Source organism: Zootoca vivipara, chromosome 2 (assembly GCF_965207765.1).
Source record: "Zootoca vivipara chromosome 2, rZooViv2.hap1.1, whole genome shotgun sequence".
In the NCBI taxonomy this organism is placed as follows: Eukaryota; Metazoa; Chordata; class Lepidosauria; order Squamata; family Lacertidae; genus Zootoca; species Zootoca vivipara.
In genome coordinates this window covers 6,268,852-6,287,025 of record NC_142584.1, presented here as the reverse complement: position 1 = coordinate 6,287,025, position 18,174 = coordinate 6,268,852, and the positions used below count along the sequence as shown (strand labels likewise).

Here is an 18,174-nt window from a genome sequence, read left to right as displayed (position 1 = left end):
AGTTCCATGCAAGAAGCTGAAAGAGCCCCATGGCTTCCCTGTTTAAGGTCAGTCGTTAGGAAAAGGAGCACAGCTTAGTTTCCATGCAGAAAGTCCCTGGCTTGATGATCTCTGGCATCTCCAGGTAGAACTGAGAGACTCCCCTGAAGAGCATTCTTCAGCCTTGGGTCCACAGATGTTGCTGGACTTCAACTCCCATCATCCCCAACAGGTTTGACCAATGGACAGGGATTATGGGAGTTGTTATTCAGCGACATCTGGGGACCTAAGACTGAAGAACAGTAGACAAGTGCTGAGCTAGAGAGACCAGTCATCTGACTTGATACAAGGCAGCTTGTTATGTTCTGATTTAGGGCAATAAGTTGGGGGCTAGGTGCTATGTCCTCACACTGAGATTTCCTCTTGCTCAGTTATAGAAGAGGGCAATTCAGAATTGTCTTGTCCCTGCCCAACTCTTTCCAAATCTGGGATCTACTTATGTTGGAGGGAATAAGGCATTGGTGCCATTCATGTGTCACTCCTGGAGAGGAGCCTGACGACACGCTAAGTCAATCCATGCTAACCACCTGTGCTAGAAGGAAAAAGTGGGTGGGAGTTCTTCAGGAGCCAACACTTTGCCCAGTCACGGTAAGCCAAAATTTGGTTTACTGTGAACAAATGAAGTCATTCTCTAGATATGCTACCATTTCCCACCAAATGTTGTTGCTCAAGACCCCAATGTTGCCATTACTTATTACTCTCCATCTCTGCTCCCAGTCATCCTCATCTCCTACAACCTCTATGTTCATCTCTATGGTATGTTCCCATTAATCCAAGTTTGCTTTCCAAACCTGGCCATCCTCCACTTGTCATACAGATAATGGGCAACTGAAAGGATCATTAGGCTGGAGCACTTGCCTTAAGCTTATGGTGTTTATTAAAGGGATGGCAGGATTTATGAAATTACGAATGGCGTTGGACAGAAGAAACATTTCTCTCACACATCCTGTGTCAGAACTTGGCATCACCAACAAGCAGTAGATTCAGGAGGAATAGCAAATAGAAGTGTGTTTTTCACACAGAAGTGCATTAATGGATGTTCATTATTTGTTCATTTATCCCAGTTATTTATTAGTCACTTTTCAGGGTCAAGCCCTTCTTAAGGTGATGTACAAAGAGAAATTAAAACAGTAGATCATCAAGCAGAATACAAAGCATTGACTAGATACAGGCCAGTACTGTAGACACAAGAGAGAAATGGAGTGAAGTCACGAAATCTCTCAAGAAAAAGCAGTAGGGGAAAGTACAAGTTTTTAAGACTCTTGAAAGCCAGAACTTAAATGGCCAAGTGAATGGTAACCGAGAGAGAGTTCCATGACTGTGGAGACACCACAGAGAAAGACCTGCCTTGTGGGGCTTGCCCAGTGGGATGGAGCTACAACAGTAGCCTCCACACGTGTTTAGTGGGAGGGCCAAGATCAGGACCATGTGAATGGACTGGCGGAGCCAATCTGGTACTCCCACACACAATCCCAAGCTCACTGCCTCCTTTCCTCTCCCAGTAAGCACCAATGACATTGCTGCCAAGAGGCTATTGCTGCAGCTCTGCCCCACTAGGCAAGCTCACCAAGCCAACCAATTTCACTGGGTACACAAACACATTAGGAAGTCACTACTGCAAGCTGGGGAGATGGCCATTAGCTTGCTTGCTTTTGTTATTTAAGGGCTGGTCAAATTCAGCGAGAAGAGATCTATCAGTGGCTGATAGCCATGATAGCTAAAGTCCAGACATCTGTTTAGGATTCTTTGGGTTAGCCTGTTTTCCTGGACTGGTTCTCCTAACCAAAAGGCACACTTGAGTCTCCTGCCAGTAGCGTCCCAAGTCAGTTTTCTGCCCATGTACTTCACAAAAGAATAAAGAAAGCCACTGAAGCCTACTCATTTAGGGTGAAAAGTATTTCTCATTGTGTGTCAGGATCTTAAGATTTGATTATTTGTATATTCTAACTCAGCAGGGGAGATCCAGAAAAACTAGTTTGGGGGAGCCAAAGGGGTGGGCAAAGGCAAGGATTAGGGGAGCAACACATTAAATGCAAATTATGCTGTAACTGAAAAGAGGGAGCAAGTAATTTTGTTTTGGTTGGAGGAAGGCCAGCTAACACTTGGAGTCATTCTTGCAGCTCAGACTGGCATTTTAACACTGCATGAGGAGTTAGATTACAAGAGTGTGACTTGGCAAAGGGGGATGAGTAAACTTCAGGGACTGAGCGGAGATTTATTCCTGGGTTTGCCCCATCCAAACCCAATATCTACCCCTTGCACCACTTTTCACTTTAGCTGTCTTTGCCCTCCCCAACAATAAACTTGCAATTACTACCACCCCACGCTTATTCTCTCCCTTCCCCCTCTCTCTTTGCAGTCAGCTCCAGATTCAGGCAGTGGCCCTCCGCCTGGGCAGCCAGCCCCATTTCCTCCAGCTCCACCGCCACCACCAATTCTGCCTCCCCCCTTTGTAAGTTAATTGCTTGTATCTCAGCATGTTAAGCTGCCTTCCGGTTCTTGATCCTGTGCAACGGGGTGTATGGTCTGTGTGTGTGTGAGAGAGAGTGTATAAAGGTGTTATATGTGACAGGTGATGCATTTTGCTTTATCATCACTATGTGCGCCACCTTGGGCTCCTTGGTCGGAGAAGTGTGTGTGTTTGTGTGTGGGAGAAATAAATTTAATATTAAATAAATGTGAGGATGTGTTTTGAGTACATGTGAAAGTGGTGCGAGTGTGTGTTTGTATCTACTCTTTATATACCGGAGCAGCAAAATAATAATTGTTATACTAATAACCATATAGCACCAATAGTGTGGATGATGTTTTGCAAAGTATAAGACAGGAGTGGGGAATCTGTGGCTCTTCAGATGTGGCCGAACTACAACTCCAATCATTCCTGATCATTGTCAGTCATGGGCAGTGAAATGCTTTGAAAGTCTGAAGGGTCATTACAGGCTTGGGTGGAGTTCAGATCCTGTCGTTTTTCTACACGTTTCCTTTACTTGAGTCATAGTGCGGAATTGCAGCATGTGAAACATGGACTGGAAACGGTTGTCTGGACTTCGGTCTGCCTGGTCGCCATGTCCGCGGTAGGATTTTGTTAGCTTGTATATGCGGACTAATTGCCCTCCCTATCTGTTGAAGTGCAGTGCTGCTGTGGGAGGTGTTATCCTGTGAAAGTGCCCTGATGTTGGACCCAATTTGCTTCTACTTGTCAGAGGCCCAAGTCTTGCCTTGGTTGCTGGCAGCTGTTTTGGATACATGTGACTTGGGGTGTATTCTTTCACTTTTTCTCCTTGCTCCTAGATGCCTCATCCTGGGATCCCACCTCCGTTCCCTCCAATGGGGTTGCCCCCATTGGGACCGCGCCCGCCCCCTATGCCGCCCATGCCTCCGGGCATGTTGCCTCCCCCCCCAATGATCCCACCCATGCCTGGGCCACCACCCCTTGGACAGGTAATGCCTTTCCCACAAAGCCTTTATTTGTCTTTCTGACCATCTTCTTATGACTTATGCCATTTTTTGGTTGTTTGTCCCAGATGCCCACAATGGTACCACCAATGCTGCCTGGGATGATAATGCCTGGGGTGCCAGGTGGGCCTGTTGCTGTCTCTGGAGGGGTGAGTATCTGGGAGGGGCATAGATTTCAGGGAGTTATAGTGAGATAAGGGCCCCCAGTTTGTGGCATGGCTGCTGGTAGTGGAGTTTGGTGACATGCCTGCATATCAGTAGGACGGCCTCCTGATCTTCTTGACTGTCACCTACATTCCTGCTTGCCTCTCCCTGCAAGTAGAGGGCGAAGCAACCCCAGGGCGCAAAGGGTTGTATGTGTACTGCAGTAGCCGCTGAAACTGGGTTGTTTATTACTCCGAATGTGGCATGCGGTGCTCTTGATGCAGACAAAGTCCAGAAGAAAAAGGTTGGCCACATGATTGGAGAAGGGTTTCCTGATGGCTGCTACTGCTAGGGTCACCAAGCTGTGGGTCGTGTTATCAATTTGGCCCAGGCAGATGTGGCAGCGTTGGCTGGCCTTTGATGTAGCTCGAGCATCTGGGTATGAAGATGAGTGTTGAAAGAGATAGTCGGTGTTGTTGGGCCTTACTAAATAGGCAAGAGGATAGGCCAGTGGCCTGTTTTTCAAGGGCAAAGTTGTCATGGGAGGGGGTGACTTAGAATGGTGGCGCAGCACCTGTGCGCATTAGCATGTACACACATGCTTAACTCTTCACATGCCTCCCACTTCTCTGCTCCAAATCACTTTGCCTAGCCAATATTTTTGCAACATGTAGAGTGCCTTGCGAGCAAAGAGGCTCAGGAATTCCCTCCAGTTACGGACAGAGCAGATTCCAAATGCCTTGATTTAGTTCCCATTTCTCTTTTGACAGGCAGGTCCTGCAACAGACCCATCCAATGGTGAGTATCCCAGTGGATTTGTCCTTGAGGGGAGGGTGCATCCAGATCTGGAGCAGGCTGTGTGTGAGAAATCCAACAACAGAGAAACCTTTTCCTCCTCCCCCTGGTCTTTCTTTGCAATGGAGTTACTGTGCCTTCTACGGCTGCATGCTGTATCCTCTCAGGGCAGAGAGGAGCAATAACTACATCCGTTGAATTTTTGCCTGATTCGTTTCTCTCAAAGGCACAGCACCTTTAACCAAAAAACACTGGCAGTCCTACTATCCAATGCCAGTCCAGATTATATGGTTATTTGTGTAAGCTGCCTTTTGCTACCCCTTTATAGAGAAATTGAAATTGGTTCCTAGAAGCTTGAACCTCTTCAGTGCTAAGCCACCATACCTGGTCTAATCTCTGCTCTCTTGATTTGCAGCCACGGCGACCCAAGGAGCCCCTGTGGTGAGTAACTTGCCAAGCACCAGTTTCAGAGGAAGAATTAAATGCTCTGTTGTCACTCTTTTTGTTACGGGGAGTTTAAGTGCAGCCTCCTTCAAGGTTGCACTTCCATGGCCAGCTAGTTTGCATGTTCCCAGCTCTCAAAACTCCAGCTTTTATTTCTGTTGCTGGAGAGAATGTGATTCTTCTCCCAGCTGGAAGAATTATTTGTGTCAATGTGAACGTTGTGTAGAGATGTGGCTAAGGCACTGACTGGATAGTACCTGTGAAGTGGTTGATGAGGAAGAGGCACAACTCATGGTGAGGAAGCATAGCTCAGTGGCAAGCAGAGGACCCACCCTATTCAGTTTTTAACACTGTAGAAAGTGGTTTACGGAACGCCTGCCAGTGGGCATCTGCTGTGTGTGGCTTGTGCTTTGCCGCTGCCACCAGCACCTGCCTTGCATGGTGGCATTGTAACAGGGCCGTCTTAAGCGCCCCTCGTGCCATGGTGCGCCGGATCTCTCCGGCGCCCTCCCGCCCCATTTCCCAGCGCGGCGGGCGGGCGGGCAGGCACAGGGCGATCTCTCCGGCGCCCTCCCGCCCCGTTTCCCAGCGCGGTGGGCGGGCAGGCGCAGCGCGCTGTGCGGCAAGCGGGCGGGCAGGCACAGAGCGATCTCTCCGGCGCCCTCCCACCCCGTTTCCCAGCGCGGTGGGCGCAGCGCGCAGCTGCGCGGCGGACCGGCCGGCCAGCGGGCGGGCGCAGCTCGTGGCGCCCTGCTGGCAGGCCGGCGCCATGGTGCCCTGCGCCACCCAGCCTATAGGTAGGGCCGGCCCTGCATTGTAACTTCATGGGTATTTTGTCCCAGAAACCTTGTGCTCATGTTCCTGGGCCTTGTTTTGAGAGACTGAAGAGCAATCTGCTCTGGTACTTTTTCCTCTAGTGCTGGATCTTCTGGATTTGTGCAAAAGCAAATCCCCAAATAGAAGCTGGGAAACAAGGAACAAAACTGGAGTATTTTTGGCCCTGGGAGGGGAGGGGAGTTTGCATGTGTATGTGATGGTTGAAGCTCCTGCACCAGATGAAGGGTCTCTCGCAGCTGCAAGGGGTATTTTGTTGATGATATAGAATGGAGAAAGAAAACAAAGTGTGGTTGCTTATATTTGTAAGCAAAATACAGTGTGTCAGCTTAGTTTTCATTTCCCTCTTTTGTATAATTTATTCTGGTTCTTATGGGAAGCAGTAAAGAAACTAAGGTAAAGGTAAAGGGACCCCTGACCATTAGGTCCAGTCGTGACCAACTCTGGGATCGCGGCGCTCATCTCGCTTTATTGGCCGAGGGAGCCAGCGTACAGCTTCCAGGTCATGTGGCCAGCATGACAAAGCCGCTTCTGGCAAACCAGAGCAGCACACCGTTTACCTTTCCGCTGGAGCGGTACCTATTTATCTACTGGCACTTTGACGTGCTTTCGAACTGCTAGGTTGGCAGGAGCAGGGACCGAGCAACGGGAGCTCACTTCGTCATGGGGATTCGAACCGCCGACCTTCTGATCGGCAAGCCCTAGGCTCTGTTTAACCAGGGTGCTAAAACCCCCCAACTTCTTGACTATAGGAAATTTATTACTAGACAGCCTTTCCCACAACTCTGAGACTTAAGAGATTTTCTCGTGGTGTTGCCTACATGGTTTGAACCCTATCTTCATAATCACAGGTGCTAGAAACTTGCTTTTTTAAACTACTACTTATTTATTGAAAATGGAAGCAGATATTCTCAGAATACTGATTTTTTTTAAAAAAAAAATTGCCCAGTTCGAGTTTCTTTTTTGAGATGGTGTGATTGTAAGATATCCGTGCAAGAGGAACCTGCTGCAAAGTGTCCCATTTTCTTCTTCTTCTCTTTCTCTTTTTCCTCAGAAGCCTTCATGGACTGAGCATCGGGCTCCAGATGGGCGAGTTTATTACTACAATTCTGAAACCAAACAGTCAAGCTGGGAGAAGCCAGATGAGCTGAAGTCCAAGGCAGAAGTGAGAGCCCTAGTTAGCTTTGCAGGGTGGGGTGGAGCATTACATAAGATTCAAAACGTAGATGCCTTACTCTTTGTTGAGTTATCTTGAACGCTGAGGAGCGGAGGACAGCGGACCAGAGATAGGAGCTAAGGGACAAAGGGGGTGGGGGTGGGGTGGGGGGTGGCGGGAATCCTGTGAGCTCACTAAGAAGCAGCCCAAAGAAAAAGCACATTGAGGGTTCTCAGAATCAAATCCTACAAGGAATGGTTGAAATGGCTGGGTATGTTTCACCTGGAGAAGATTAAGAGGAGACACGATAGCAGGTCACCAGATATCTGGAGGGCTGTACGAAAGAACATGAGAATAGGCCTGCTGGATCAGGCCAGTAGTCCACCAACTCCAACATCCTGTTCCCACAGCAGCCAACCCACAAGCAGGACCCGAGAATAGGCGCACTCTGCCCACCTGCAACTGGTATTCAGAGGCTTGGTTCTCACTACATCGTTCTATCCCATAGGAGTGAATAGCAACCATTTGCACATTCTGGGGATAGTAAAAATAAATAAATAAATAAATAAATAAATAAATAAATAGGGGGAGACCACTGCAGCCAAGGTGAAACTTGTTCCTGTCTTCTTGTGCCCCAATTACTGACACCCCTGCCTGCTCCCATCTGCTTAGCCCCGTCCTGCATTTTGTCTCTTGGTCACTCTGGGCTGTGACAGTGTGTTGGGCGTTGGCTTCTTCACATACAGTACACACAAATTTACAGGTGGTCCTTTTGACTTTTAAAAAGGGTGGATGGGTGGGGTGGGGTGGGGTGGAAGGTTTTCTTTTCTTTTTTTCCTCTTTATTTTTTTAATCTTTATTGTACAAAAAATAATACAAAGAATGATACATCTACATACAAACATCACACAAAGAATGAACAAAGATTAATACATACACATACATACCATACTCATACACAATACACACATACCTAAAGAGCTAATATTTATAATGTATTCAATTTCTTTCTTCTGAGTTTAAAATCCAAAGAAACATATCTGACCTTCAAGATAGGAAAAGAAAAGTTTAGAGAGAAAAGAACAAGGAAAGGAGATGGATTATAGGGGAAAGTAAAAAAGAAAAAGAAAGAAAAAGAAAAAGACAAGAAAAATAAAAAAAGAAAAACAAGGAAGAAAAAGAAAGAAGAAGCCTTGTTGACTGACATCCTCTGTCACTTCCACCACACTATACACAGGGATTTACCCTTCAGTATTTTTACACATAGAACGTGGCTGTGTTTAGAATAACTATGCAGGAATATGTACAAGAAATTTAGAGAGTCTTTTCTTTTCTTTCATAGAACTTATGATAATGTGACTATGATTTAGATTATGATTAAGTATAAGTGTTAACATGATTATGACGGGCAAACAGAGGACAGTGTGTGTGGGTGGAAGGTTTTCATGAGGGAACCTTGTCACCATCCACCAGACCTCTTCCATTTTAGGGAGAGTGTAGGCAGCTCCTAAGGCGGTCCTTTCTCTCCCTCCTCAGCTCCTGTTGTCGCACTGCCCCTGGCGTGAGTACCGCTCGGAGACCGGGAAACCTTATTACTACAACACTCAGAGCAAGGAGTCCCGCTGGACCCGTCCCCGTGACCTTGATGACATTGAAGGTGAGGGTCTGGGCCGCCAGGAGGTGATTAGGCTGCCATTCCTTAAGCGTCACCATGGTGACCACCCTCTGCCTTTTGTTTCCTCAGCACTGATCAAGGAGGAGGAAGAAGAAGCAGAGTAAGTCCCTGTGGAGGAGCTTCACGTGAGGAAGGAAGATGCTTAACCATCTGGCATCGGGTCCATTATTCAGCATCCAAAAAACTAACTTTCTTGTGTTGAAGTTGCTTTTAGAGAGAGCAAGGGGTAACGGAAGCTGTTGGGACTCCAGATCCCATCATTCCTGACCACTGGCTCTGCTGGTTGGGGTTGATGGGATTTGGAGGCCAGCAACCCCTGGAGGGTCCCAGACCCTGTTCTTGCCCTTATGGCCAGTGCAAGCAGCTTGAAAACGTCCATTCCACCTCCAGAAGAGGCTCCAGCAAGAGCCACAGTGATTGAGACTTCCAAGGCTCCCAGAGGCCCTATTTTATGGTGTGCCAGCCTTGTTCATAATAAAATAATAAATAATAATAATAATAATAATAATAATAATAATAATAATAATAATATTTGTACCCCGCCCATCCGGCTGGGTTTCCCCAGCCACTCTGGGCAGCTTTCAACAAAGATTAAAATACATTACAATGTCACACATTAAAAACTTCCCTAAACAGGGCTGCCTTCAGATGTTTTCTAAATATCAGGTAGTTGTTTATCTCTTTGACATCTGATAGGAGGGCATTCCACAGGGTGGGTGCCAATCCCGAGAAGGCCCTCTGCCTGGTTTCCTGTAGCTTTGCTTCTCGCTGTGAGGAAACCACCAGAAGGCCCTCGGCACTGGACCTCAGTGTCCGGGCAGAACGATGGGGGTAGAGACGTTTCTTCGTGTATACTGGGCCGAAGCCGTTTTGGGCCTTAAAGCATCTCTTTCTCTCTTTCCCCTGCTTCTAGCCCTTGCCAATGAGAGAAAAGATCTCTTTGGCAGGTGGCAGAATTATTTATTTAGCTATTTATTTATTTAGAGCATTAGTGCCCTGCCCTTCAGCCCAAAATGGCTCCCAGAATGGCTTACATACAGCCAATGCAGAAAAGGCCTGTTCTCATGTGGTCACCCTCCGAACCTCTTATGCAGGCATCGGCAACCTCTGGCCCATGGAGGCCGTTTATCCGGCCCACGGGCCGCCTGTGAACCGAGCCACCCGCTTGGCAAGTCCCCTGCGCGCTGCAGTAAACCGGCACAATGGTGCCGGAAATTGCGTCTACGCAGCCACAGAAGCGATTTCTGGCACACTGGACATTTTGGAAATGGGCAGCCAGCACCGGAAATCGCTCTGCGCAGCCGCGGACATGTGCAGAAGGCATTTCCGGTGTTCCGGACATGGGCAGCGCAGCACCGGAAAACGCTTCTGCGCCTGTGTGTCCCATGTCCGGCCCACGGACGATAGTCCGTGGGAATCCTCCGACCCATGGGCAGAAAAGGTTGCCGACACCTGTTCTTATGGGAGAAGGCACATGAATAAGTGCCTCAGAGGATGATTACAGGGTCTGGGTTGGTTTATATGGGGAAAGGCGGTCCTTGAGGTATTGCGGTCCTGAGCCATTTAAGGCGTTATAGGTCAAAAGCGGGGACCCAAGTGGCGCTGTGGTTTAAACCACTGAGCCTAGGGCTTGCTGATCAGAAGGTCGGCTGTTCGAATCCCTGTGATGGGGTGAGCTCCCGTTGCTTGGTCCCAGCTCCTGCCAACCTAGCAGTTCGAAAGCACGTCAAAATGCAAGTAGATAAATAGGAACCGCTACAGCGGGAAGGTAAACGGCGTTTCCATGTGCTGCTCTGGTTTGCCAGAAGCGGCTTTGTCATGCTGGCCACATGACCTGGAAGCTGTACGCCGGCTCCCTTGGCCAATAATGCGAGATGAGCGCGCAACCCCAGAGTCGGCCACGACTGGACCTAATGGTCAGGGGTCCCTTTACCTTTACCTTTAGGTCAAAAGCAGCACTTTGAATTGGGTGCGGAAACTAACTGGCAGCCAGTGTAGTCAGAACAGAATTGGCGTTATATGCTCAAACCGTCTTGCTCTGCTGAATTCTGCACCAGCTGAAGTTTCCGAACTGTCTTCAGAGGCAGCCCTACGTATAACCAGAGCATAGAAGACAGGTTAGGCCAGGCATAGGCAACCTTGGCTCTCCAGATGTTTTGGAACTACAACTCCCATGATCCCTAGCTAAGAGGGCCAGTGGTCAGGGATCGTGGGAGTTGTAGTTCCAAAACATCTGGAGAGCCAAGGTTGCCTATGCCTGGGTTAGGCTGTCCCTGTCCGGATAGGGGCGCAGCTGGGCCACCAGCCAAAGCTAATGGAAGGCATTCCATGTCACCAAGGGCACCTGAGCCTCAAGGGACAGCGAAGGACCCAGAAGTACCACCAAGCTATGTATGAAGGGTGCCAGTTTCTTCTGTGTGTGTTCTGGCGCACAATGTTCCCAAGCCTGATCTTCTCCCCTTCCTTAGGAGGCAACAGCAGCCTCAGCAACCAGAGGCGCCACCGTCGGGCCCTGAGAGCCCCGCCCCATCCTCCGCAGCCACCTCAGACACAGAAGGCACCGGGGGCATCGAAGGACAGGAAACGGCAGGCACTGAGGGCGGGCCGACTGTAGCTGAGGAGGAGATCGCAAGCAGGTGACATGAGGGGCAGGGGACAGAGAGGGTGTGGGATTAAGATTAAGGCCTCCTTGGGTCTTTTGCCGGGGGGGGGGGGAACGGACTCCAACTGCCATCAGCTTCAGCCAGCGTGGCTGATGGCCAAGGATGATGGGACTTGTGGTCCACAGCACATAGACAGCTACAGGCTCCCCCATCCAGGCTTGGCTTTCAAACTGGGGGTTTGTGGAGTCCCCCCCCCCTTGGGGAATTGGAAAGGGAACACCAAGCTGGGGGTGATGGTAACCTGTTATGGGAGTGGTATGCTATTCCTGCAAAATAAGCCTACAGCTTCCCCTCCACACACACTATTGCAGGAGGTGGTAGAGCTCTGGAGTGTGTCATTTTGCTGTGTGTGTAGCGCAGGAGGTGTGGGCTGGTTGTTGGTTTTAATATTCCCATTAGGGGGCGTATAAAAGCCTAGTACAGCAGAGAGAAAAGGTTGAGTGTAGCCCTGTTCCTGATGTGCTGGATTCGTACAAACAGGGAGGTTTTATTTTGTTATTAGGGTGCATTAAGAAAAACAACAACATGACATGCCCACCCAGCTGCCGGAAGTGGTACAGGCTAGAATTCTAGCACCCGCTTCTTTGGCTCCATGGAGGGAGGGGCTGGTGAGTTCCTGCCCTTCAAGGATGCTGAAGCTTCCACCCTTTGGCAAGAGGTTGGGGAGGGTGTGGGGGGGGGGCGGGAGTAAAGGGAAGGAAGTAGAACTTATTTAATATCCATTCACCCCCGTCCACAAATCCAAATCACTTTATTTCAGCTTTAAGCTCATAGAATCCACAAAGCCTTGTGTGTGGAAGTTGGGGGGGGGGGTGTCTGTACCTCCCATTATGGCAGGGCACTGCATCCAGTATCAGAGGTGTGGAATGGACCTGGGACTCAGAAGTATTGAGTTTAGGTCCTCCTCGTGAGTTGCCCACAGGCATCTGGCTGGCCATTGTGAGAAGGGAAGACCCGGATTTATTGGGTTTTTTGAAATGAAAAAATTAATTACAAAATTGTCTAGTAGCACCTTAGAAACCAACTAAGTTTGTTCTTGGTATGAGCTTCCGTGTGCATGCACACTTCTTCAGATACACTGAAACGGAAGTCACCAGACCTTTGACTTCAGTGTATCTGAACACAGCTACCTACCTGAATCTAGAACCTTGGGGGTTTTTTTTGTTTCTTGGGCCAGTGGTGATCCTGTCCGGAGAGACGAGGAAGAGCGTGGCACTGGCAATGCCTGGAGCAACAAGGAAGAGGCCAAACAAGCTTTTAAGGAGCTGCTGAAGGACAAGGTACTGATAGGGGCAGGTGGGTGGGCTGGAGGACCAGAGATTCCCTCCGAGGAACGAGCAAACACATAGCCTGGATTGGCACAGTCCAGGCAAAAACTTGACTACGATTGCGTTAACTGGTCAAGACCACATAACACCGGTCTTGAAACATCTACATTGGCTCCCAGTACATTTCCGAGCACAATTCAAAGTGTTGGTGCGGACCTTTAAAGTCCTAAATGGCCTCGGTCCAGTATACCTGAAGGAGCGTCTCCACCTCCATCATTCTGCCCGGACGCAGAGGTCCAGTACCGAGGGCCTTCTGGCGGTTCCCTCATTGCGAGAAGCCAAGTTGCAGGGAACTAGGCAGAGGGCCTTCTCAGTGGTGGCGCCTGCCCTGTGGAACGCCCTCCCAACAGATGTCAAAAAGGAAAACAACTACCAGACTTTTAGAAGACATCTGAAGGCAGCCCTGTTCAGGGAGGCTTTTAATGTTTAATAGATTATTGTGCTGTATTTTTCTGTTGGAAGCCGCCCAGAGTGGCTGGGGAGACCCGGCCAGATGGGCGGGGTATAAATAATAAATTATTATTATTATTATTATTATGAGATGAGGGGCGAAGTGGGTGGGGCCAGTCAAGCTGGAGTGGGAAGCATAGCTGCCAAGTTTTCCCTTTTCTCGCGAGGAAGCCTATTCAGCATAAGGAAATTTCCCTTAAAAAAGGGAGAACTTGGCAGCTATGGTGGGAAGGTGGTGGTGCCATTTTAGCTGAAATGCTGCTGCTCTCTGGCTCCAGGGTGTCCCAGCAAGTGCATCGTGGGAGCAGGCCATGAAGCTCATTAGCACCGACCCGCGGTTCAGGTACAGTCTGGAACGAACGCCCCTTCCTTCCCCACAATGTCATTCCAGCCCCCAGCCTGCTTCACTGCACAGTTAGAAATCCTGACTGTTGTAGGAAAGAGAAAAAGTCCAGCTAATCTTAGACTTTTCCTGGCCCAGAGTGTTGTCTGGCTGGGAATTCCCTAGCACTCCTGCCCCCATCCTCCCTCACCCCTTGTCACGGATGGGTGCCGTCTCTGGAGAGCAACCCTTGATGACTCTCTTGCATTGTGCCCCAGCGCTTTGCCCAAGCCGAGCGAGAAGAAGCAGGCTTTCAATGCTTACAAGGCTCAGCGGGACAAGGAGGAGAAGGAAGAGGCCCGGCTCCGGGCCAAGGAAGCCAAAGAGGAGCTGCAGCGCTTCCTGGAGCAGCACAGCAAGATGAGCTCCATCACCCGCTACAGGTAGAGGGTGACAAAGTTGCAGCCGGGTTTCTTGCAGGGGGCAGGGCTGTTGCAGAGGGACAGGATCCCAGTGCGGTAGTTCTCTTTGAGTAGGGGGGCCCTTTAAGGCTCTTCAAGGAGGGAGCTAGGATACCTGCAGGTTTCTTCCTGGCCCTTCCCACCCTGTTCTGAGTCTGATTTGATTGGCCCTGGGCAGAGGAGGTGTCACCCCATGTCTGCCCAACCAATGGGTAGAGTCAAGTGCAAGTCATCATGGTCTAGGCTCCATGTTGGGGTCTGGCATAACCCATCAATCAAGCTTAGACCAGGAGGGTGGGATCATTTTACAGCTCAGAGTCCTCATTGGTGGAACTGAGGGGGCTTGAACTGGAAATGCCGAGTAATCTGGAGTTTGAATTTCAGAGCAGAGGTAGCTTCTGGTTGCTGTTGGCCAGGCAAGGGAGAAGGCCCCTACTGCCCGTTGTTGATATTAAGCCTGGCCAATCACGAGGGCCATTGTATTGGATAAAATATATAATAAGAGTAATATAGGAGAAAACTGGGTATTGAAACTTGCTTAATCTAAATCATATATCCCAGTTTACAGCGGCCCTTTAAAGTACACTTCACGCAGAGTATACGCAGTGAAGTGTACTTGTACCTGGCTAAGAAAACACCACCAAGAGCGTAGGGAATTATCTCCCTTATATGAAACCCCTTACTAGCTGCACACTTGTAAAAGTATACAGATGAAAATACAAACGGTTGGGTTTCTTTAACTGAAAAACAAACTGACTCTAAAGAGACTTTAAACTAAAGATAAATGCTTTCTCTCTTAGCAGCTTTATCTACCCACGTTCCAACCTTCAAACCATTCCAAACCTCCCACAAACTCCCACATAACTCCCCAAGAATTAACAGCAAACTAGCTTTATAACTAAGCAACTCTCATACTAAGATTCAACTGGGAATCTCTTAAACTCTGAGCCCCTCTTACTGAGATTCAACTAGGAATCACTTAAACTGAGAATTAAATCACACTGAGAGATATTTAACTGAGAGAGTGATCTACTAAGAGATGCAGAAGACTTTCTGGCAGAGCCTTATATACAAGAAGCAGAGCCCACGCCTGTGAGCAATTAACAGAAATCACCGGCACCTGTTTCTCTTAAACAGACAGTATTTACATTAGACCGGCTCTAAAGTAACTTGACTATTCAAAAAAATCCAACACATTGTTGCATGCCCCTGCTCCCTTTGGTGCCTGAAGAAGAAACACATACCTTCTGTGGCAGATCACGGGGCATAAGTCCCAGCTCCAGCCTGCAAAATTCCCCTTTCAAGCTCCAGAGCTTCTGTTAGCTCTGCTTTTCCCCACAGTTCCAGTAGGAGTGTTCACATGTTGCAGTTAAACTTGTACGCTTATTTGCATCTGACGTGCAGCAAGCGTACAGCCTATGTACCTCTGTATACAACTAGCTGAGCTGAACAAATCAGCAAGCGCACAGCCTTTCACACAAACACTTGTACCTGTGTTCCGTGTAATGTGGGAATAAGCGTCTCGGCACTAGTTAAAAAGAGAGAGAGAAGAATCGAGCTTGGTGCTCCTGGCTGTGGCCACGGCAGAGGGCCTCTGTGTGCATGCGCCCCCCCCCTGACCACACTGCAGCAGCATCACCCCCCTGCCGCTTGCTTCCTTTCTTTTCTTGTCACCCCAGGAAAGCTGAGCAGATGTTTGGGGAGCTGGAAGTGTGGGCTGTGGTGCCAGAGCGCGACCGCAAGGAGATCTACGATGACGTTCTCTTCTTCCTGGCCAAAAAGGAGAAGGTAAAACAAAAACAAGGAGTGCGAGCAAAGGAAGGCAGAGGTGGTTGATTGTTTGCGGCAAAGCATAGAATCCAGGTGTTCCATCTCCCAGAATTCCCTCCCTGCCCATCACCTCCCCAGTCCTCATAATGGAGAAGGCTCCCGGAGCTTGGGGGCAGGAAGCCAAGTGCCCTGCTGGGGTGGGTTCCATCCCCCAATGCTGTCCTCTGCCCCCCACCTAGGAGCATGCCAAGCAGCTGCGCAAGAGGAACATCCAGGCTCTGAAGAGCATCTTGGACAGCATGAGCCGGGTCAGCTTCCAGACCACCTGGTCCGAAGCCCAGCAGTTCCTCATGGACAACCCCAGTTTTGCTGAGGATGAAGACCTGCAAAGTGAGGCACCTTCCACCTTCCTAGTCCTTCTCTCTTTCCCCCGCACAAAGCCCCCTAGGCGAATGCACACCCCTCCCAGGTGGAAGTTCCAGAATCACAGGGGCTCCTATGAGGCTCTGTGCGCACGGCAAAAATGTCACACCAGTAAGAAAAAGACTCACTAACGGGGTGGGGTGGAGCCCTTCAGTTTACAAGTGGGAAAAAGCTATCGATATCCAAATCTATATATGTTGTTAATGAATAAAACAAAGGGAGGCCCTGAGGCCCTGAAATCCTAAATTCTGAATACTGTGATTAACCCCTTGTATTAAATGTATTGGGACCCAGGTGACGCTGTGGGTTAAACCACAGAGTCTAGGGCTTGCTGATCAGAAGGTCGGCGGTTCGAATCCCTGCAACGGGGTGAGCTCCTGTTGCTCGGTCCCAGCTCCTGCCCACCTAGCAGTTCGAAAGCACATCAAAGTGCAAGTAGATAAATAGGGACTGCTCCGGTGGGAAGGTAAACGGCGTTTCCGTGTGCTGCTCTGGTTCACCAGAAGCAGCTTTGTCATGCTGGCCACATGACCTGGAAGCTGTCTGCGGACAAACGCCGGCTCCCTCAGCCTATAGAGCAAGATGAGCGCCGCAACCCCAGAGTCGGACACGACTGGACCTGATGGTCAGAGGCCCCTTTACCTTTACCTTTACCTATTAAATGTATTATGTTGGTGTGGCCATTTTGGCTGTGACCTGTTTTGAGTTTGCTGTGCTTTCCAGAAGTCATGAAAACATTGGTTCTAGGTCTATAAAGCGCAGAAGCAGTGCACAGATGTCCTGGCCTTTGGCTCTCCTTGCTGCTGCCACCCCCACCCCACCCCCCTCCAGCACCACATGCCTCTCTCCCCACCCAGATCCACCCCCAGCCAGAGATGATAGACTCCCCTCCCTGTTTCCCTGTGCTGTAGCCTGCCCCACCTTGCTGGCCCAGAGTGCTGCACCCTCTTGCCCAGCTGAGCTCGGGCCCCTCCCACCTCTTTCAGACATGGACAAGGAGGATGCCTTGATCTGCTTTGAGGAGCACATCCGGACCCTGGAAAGAGAGGAGGAGGAGGAACGTGAGCGCGGCCGGCTGCGGGAGAGGCGCCAGCAGCGCAAGAACAGGGAAGCCTTCCAGGTAGCTGCAGCTCGGGGGGAGGGGTGGCACGATCAGTGGGGGTGAACCCTCAGCTCCTGTTTGGGAAGTGGGAGGCAGCCTTGCGGAAGGGCAGAGCACATGGTTTGGTTGCAGAAGGTCCCTGCTCCGTTCCTGCCTGGGGTTGTTGGGGGGACATCTGCCTAACGCCCCAGAGAGTTGCTGCCAGTCAAAGTAGGCAACGACTAGGCTAGATGGACCAAGGGCTTGATGGGAATGAGGCAGCTTCATACCTTCTCTCTTGTAGCTGCATTTGTAATCGTCTGCTGCTTTATGTCCCTGCAATCATCTTGAGCAGGGGTAGGCAACCTAAGGCCCATGGGCCACTAGCGACCACGGGGGTCGTTTAATTGGCCCATGAGCCGCCCGCTTGGTGAGCCACCGCGCGCTGTGCTAAACCACTCATGCGCGTGTGCAATCCGGCCCACGGAGGGATCTCAGCTTGAGTGAACCATCCCAGGCGGGCATTGCTGCCAAGTACCCCGTTTTCCCCGGGAACCCCCCGTTTTTACTTACCTTTTCCCGGTGGTCCCCTGTATCACTTCGTCTCCCGTTTTTCTTCGTTATTTTCTCCTGCCGGCGGCCATTTTTTTCCTTTCTGATTTGCCCTTCTATGGGCACCAAAAATGGCCGCCGCCGGCTTCAAAAGTCGCATCTACACATGTCCGGAAGTGCATAGACGTGACTTCCGGTGTTGTCGGTGGCCATTTTTGGTGCCCATAGATGGGCGGAGCGACACCGGAAGTTGCGTCGACGCACTTCCTGACATGCATAGAAGCGACTTTCGAAGCCGGTGGCGGCCATTTTTGGTGCCCATAGAAGGGCAAAACGACACCGGAAGTTACGTTGACGCAACTTCCGGTGTCACACGGCTGCCGGTCCCGGATTCTGCAGTCCGGGACTTGGAAGGTAAGCAGGCAGGGTAAACCTTGCCATCCCCTGATCTTGAGGATAAAGAAATTGTTAAGATGGTTCGGCAACAGAGCAAAGGCAGAGCCTATTTTGCATGCTCTTGAAACAGATAGTGTTTGCTTTGACCTGAAAAGTATTCCTGATTTCCTAGGAAGCGTTTGGAG

The 18,174-nt window shown here is 49.8% G+C and overlaps 1 protein-coding gene across 19 annotated transcripts in view; it reads left to right on the top strand.

Moving 5' to 3' along the window:
- PRPF40B (pre-mRNA processing factor 40B) overlaps positions 1–18,174 on the top strand; it is a 46,466-nt gene that overhangs the window by 9,461 nt on the left and 18,831 nt on the right. For 11 of the 19 annotated variants that reach the window (XR_015948357.1, XR_015948356.1, XR_015948354.1 and 8 more), the window contains 15 exons: positions 2,399–2,491; positions 3,331–3,480; positions 3,564–3,644; positions 4,410–4,437; positions 4,850–4,875; positions 6,767–6,877; positions 8,405–8,525; positions 8,613–8,643; positions 11,012–11,179; positions 12,384–12,486; positions 13,263–13,327; positions 13,585–13,749; positions 15,447–15,555; positions 15,777–15,927; positions 16,872–17,080. Coding sequence is in view for 12 of the 19 variants with exons in the window: in XM_088662882.1 (XP_088519008.1) it covers positions 2,399–2,491; positions 3,331–3,480; positions 3,564–3,644; positions 4,410–4,437; positions 4,850–4,875; positions 6,767–6,877; positions 8,405–8,525; positions 8,613–8,643; positions 11,012–11,179; positions 12,384–12,486; positions 13,263–13,327; positions 13,585–13,749; positions 15,447–15,555; positions 15,777–15,927; positions 16,872–17,080 (1,611 nt within the window). In the remaining 7 variants the exon portion in view is untranslated. The remainder of the gene's footprint in view (positions 1–2,398; positions 2,492–3,330; positions 3,481–3,563; positions 3,645–4,409; positions 4,438–4,849; positions 4,876–6,766; positions 6,878–8,404; positions 8,526–8,612; positions 8,644–11,011; positions 11,180–12,383; positions 12,487–13,262; positions 13,328–13,584; positions 13,750–15,446; positions 15,556–15,776; positions 15,928–16,871; positions 17,081–18,174) is intronic. The other 8 variants (XR_015948359.1, XR_015948355.1, XR_015948360.1 and 5 more) reach the window with 1 other exon arrangement.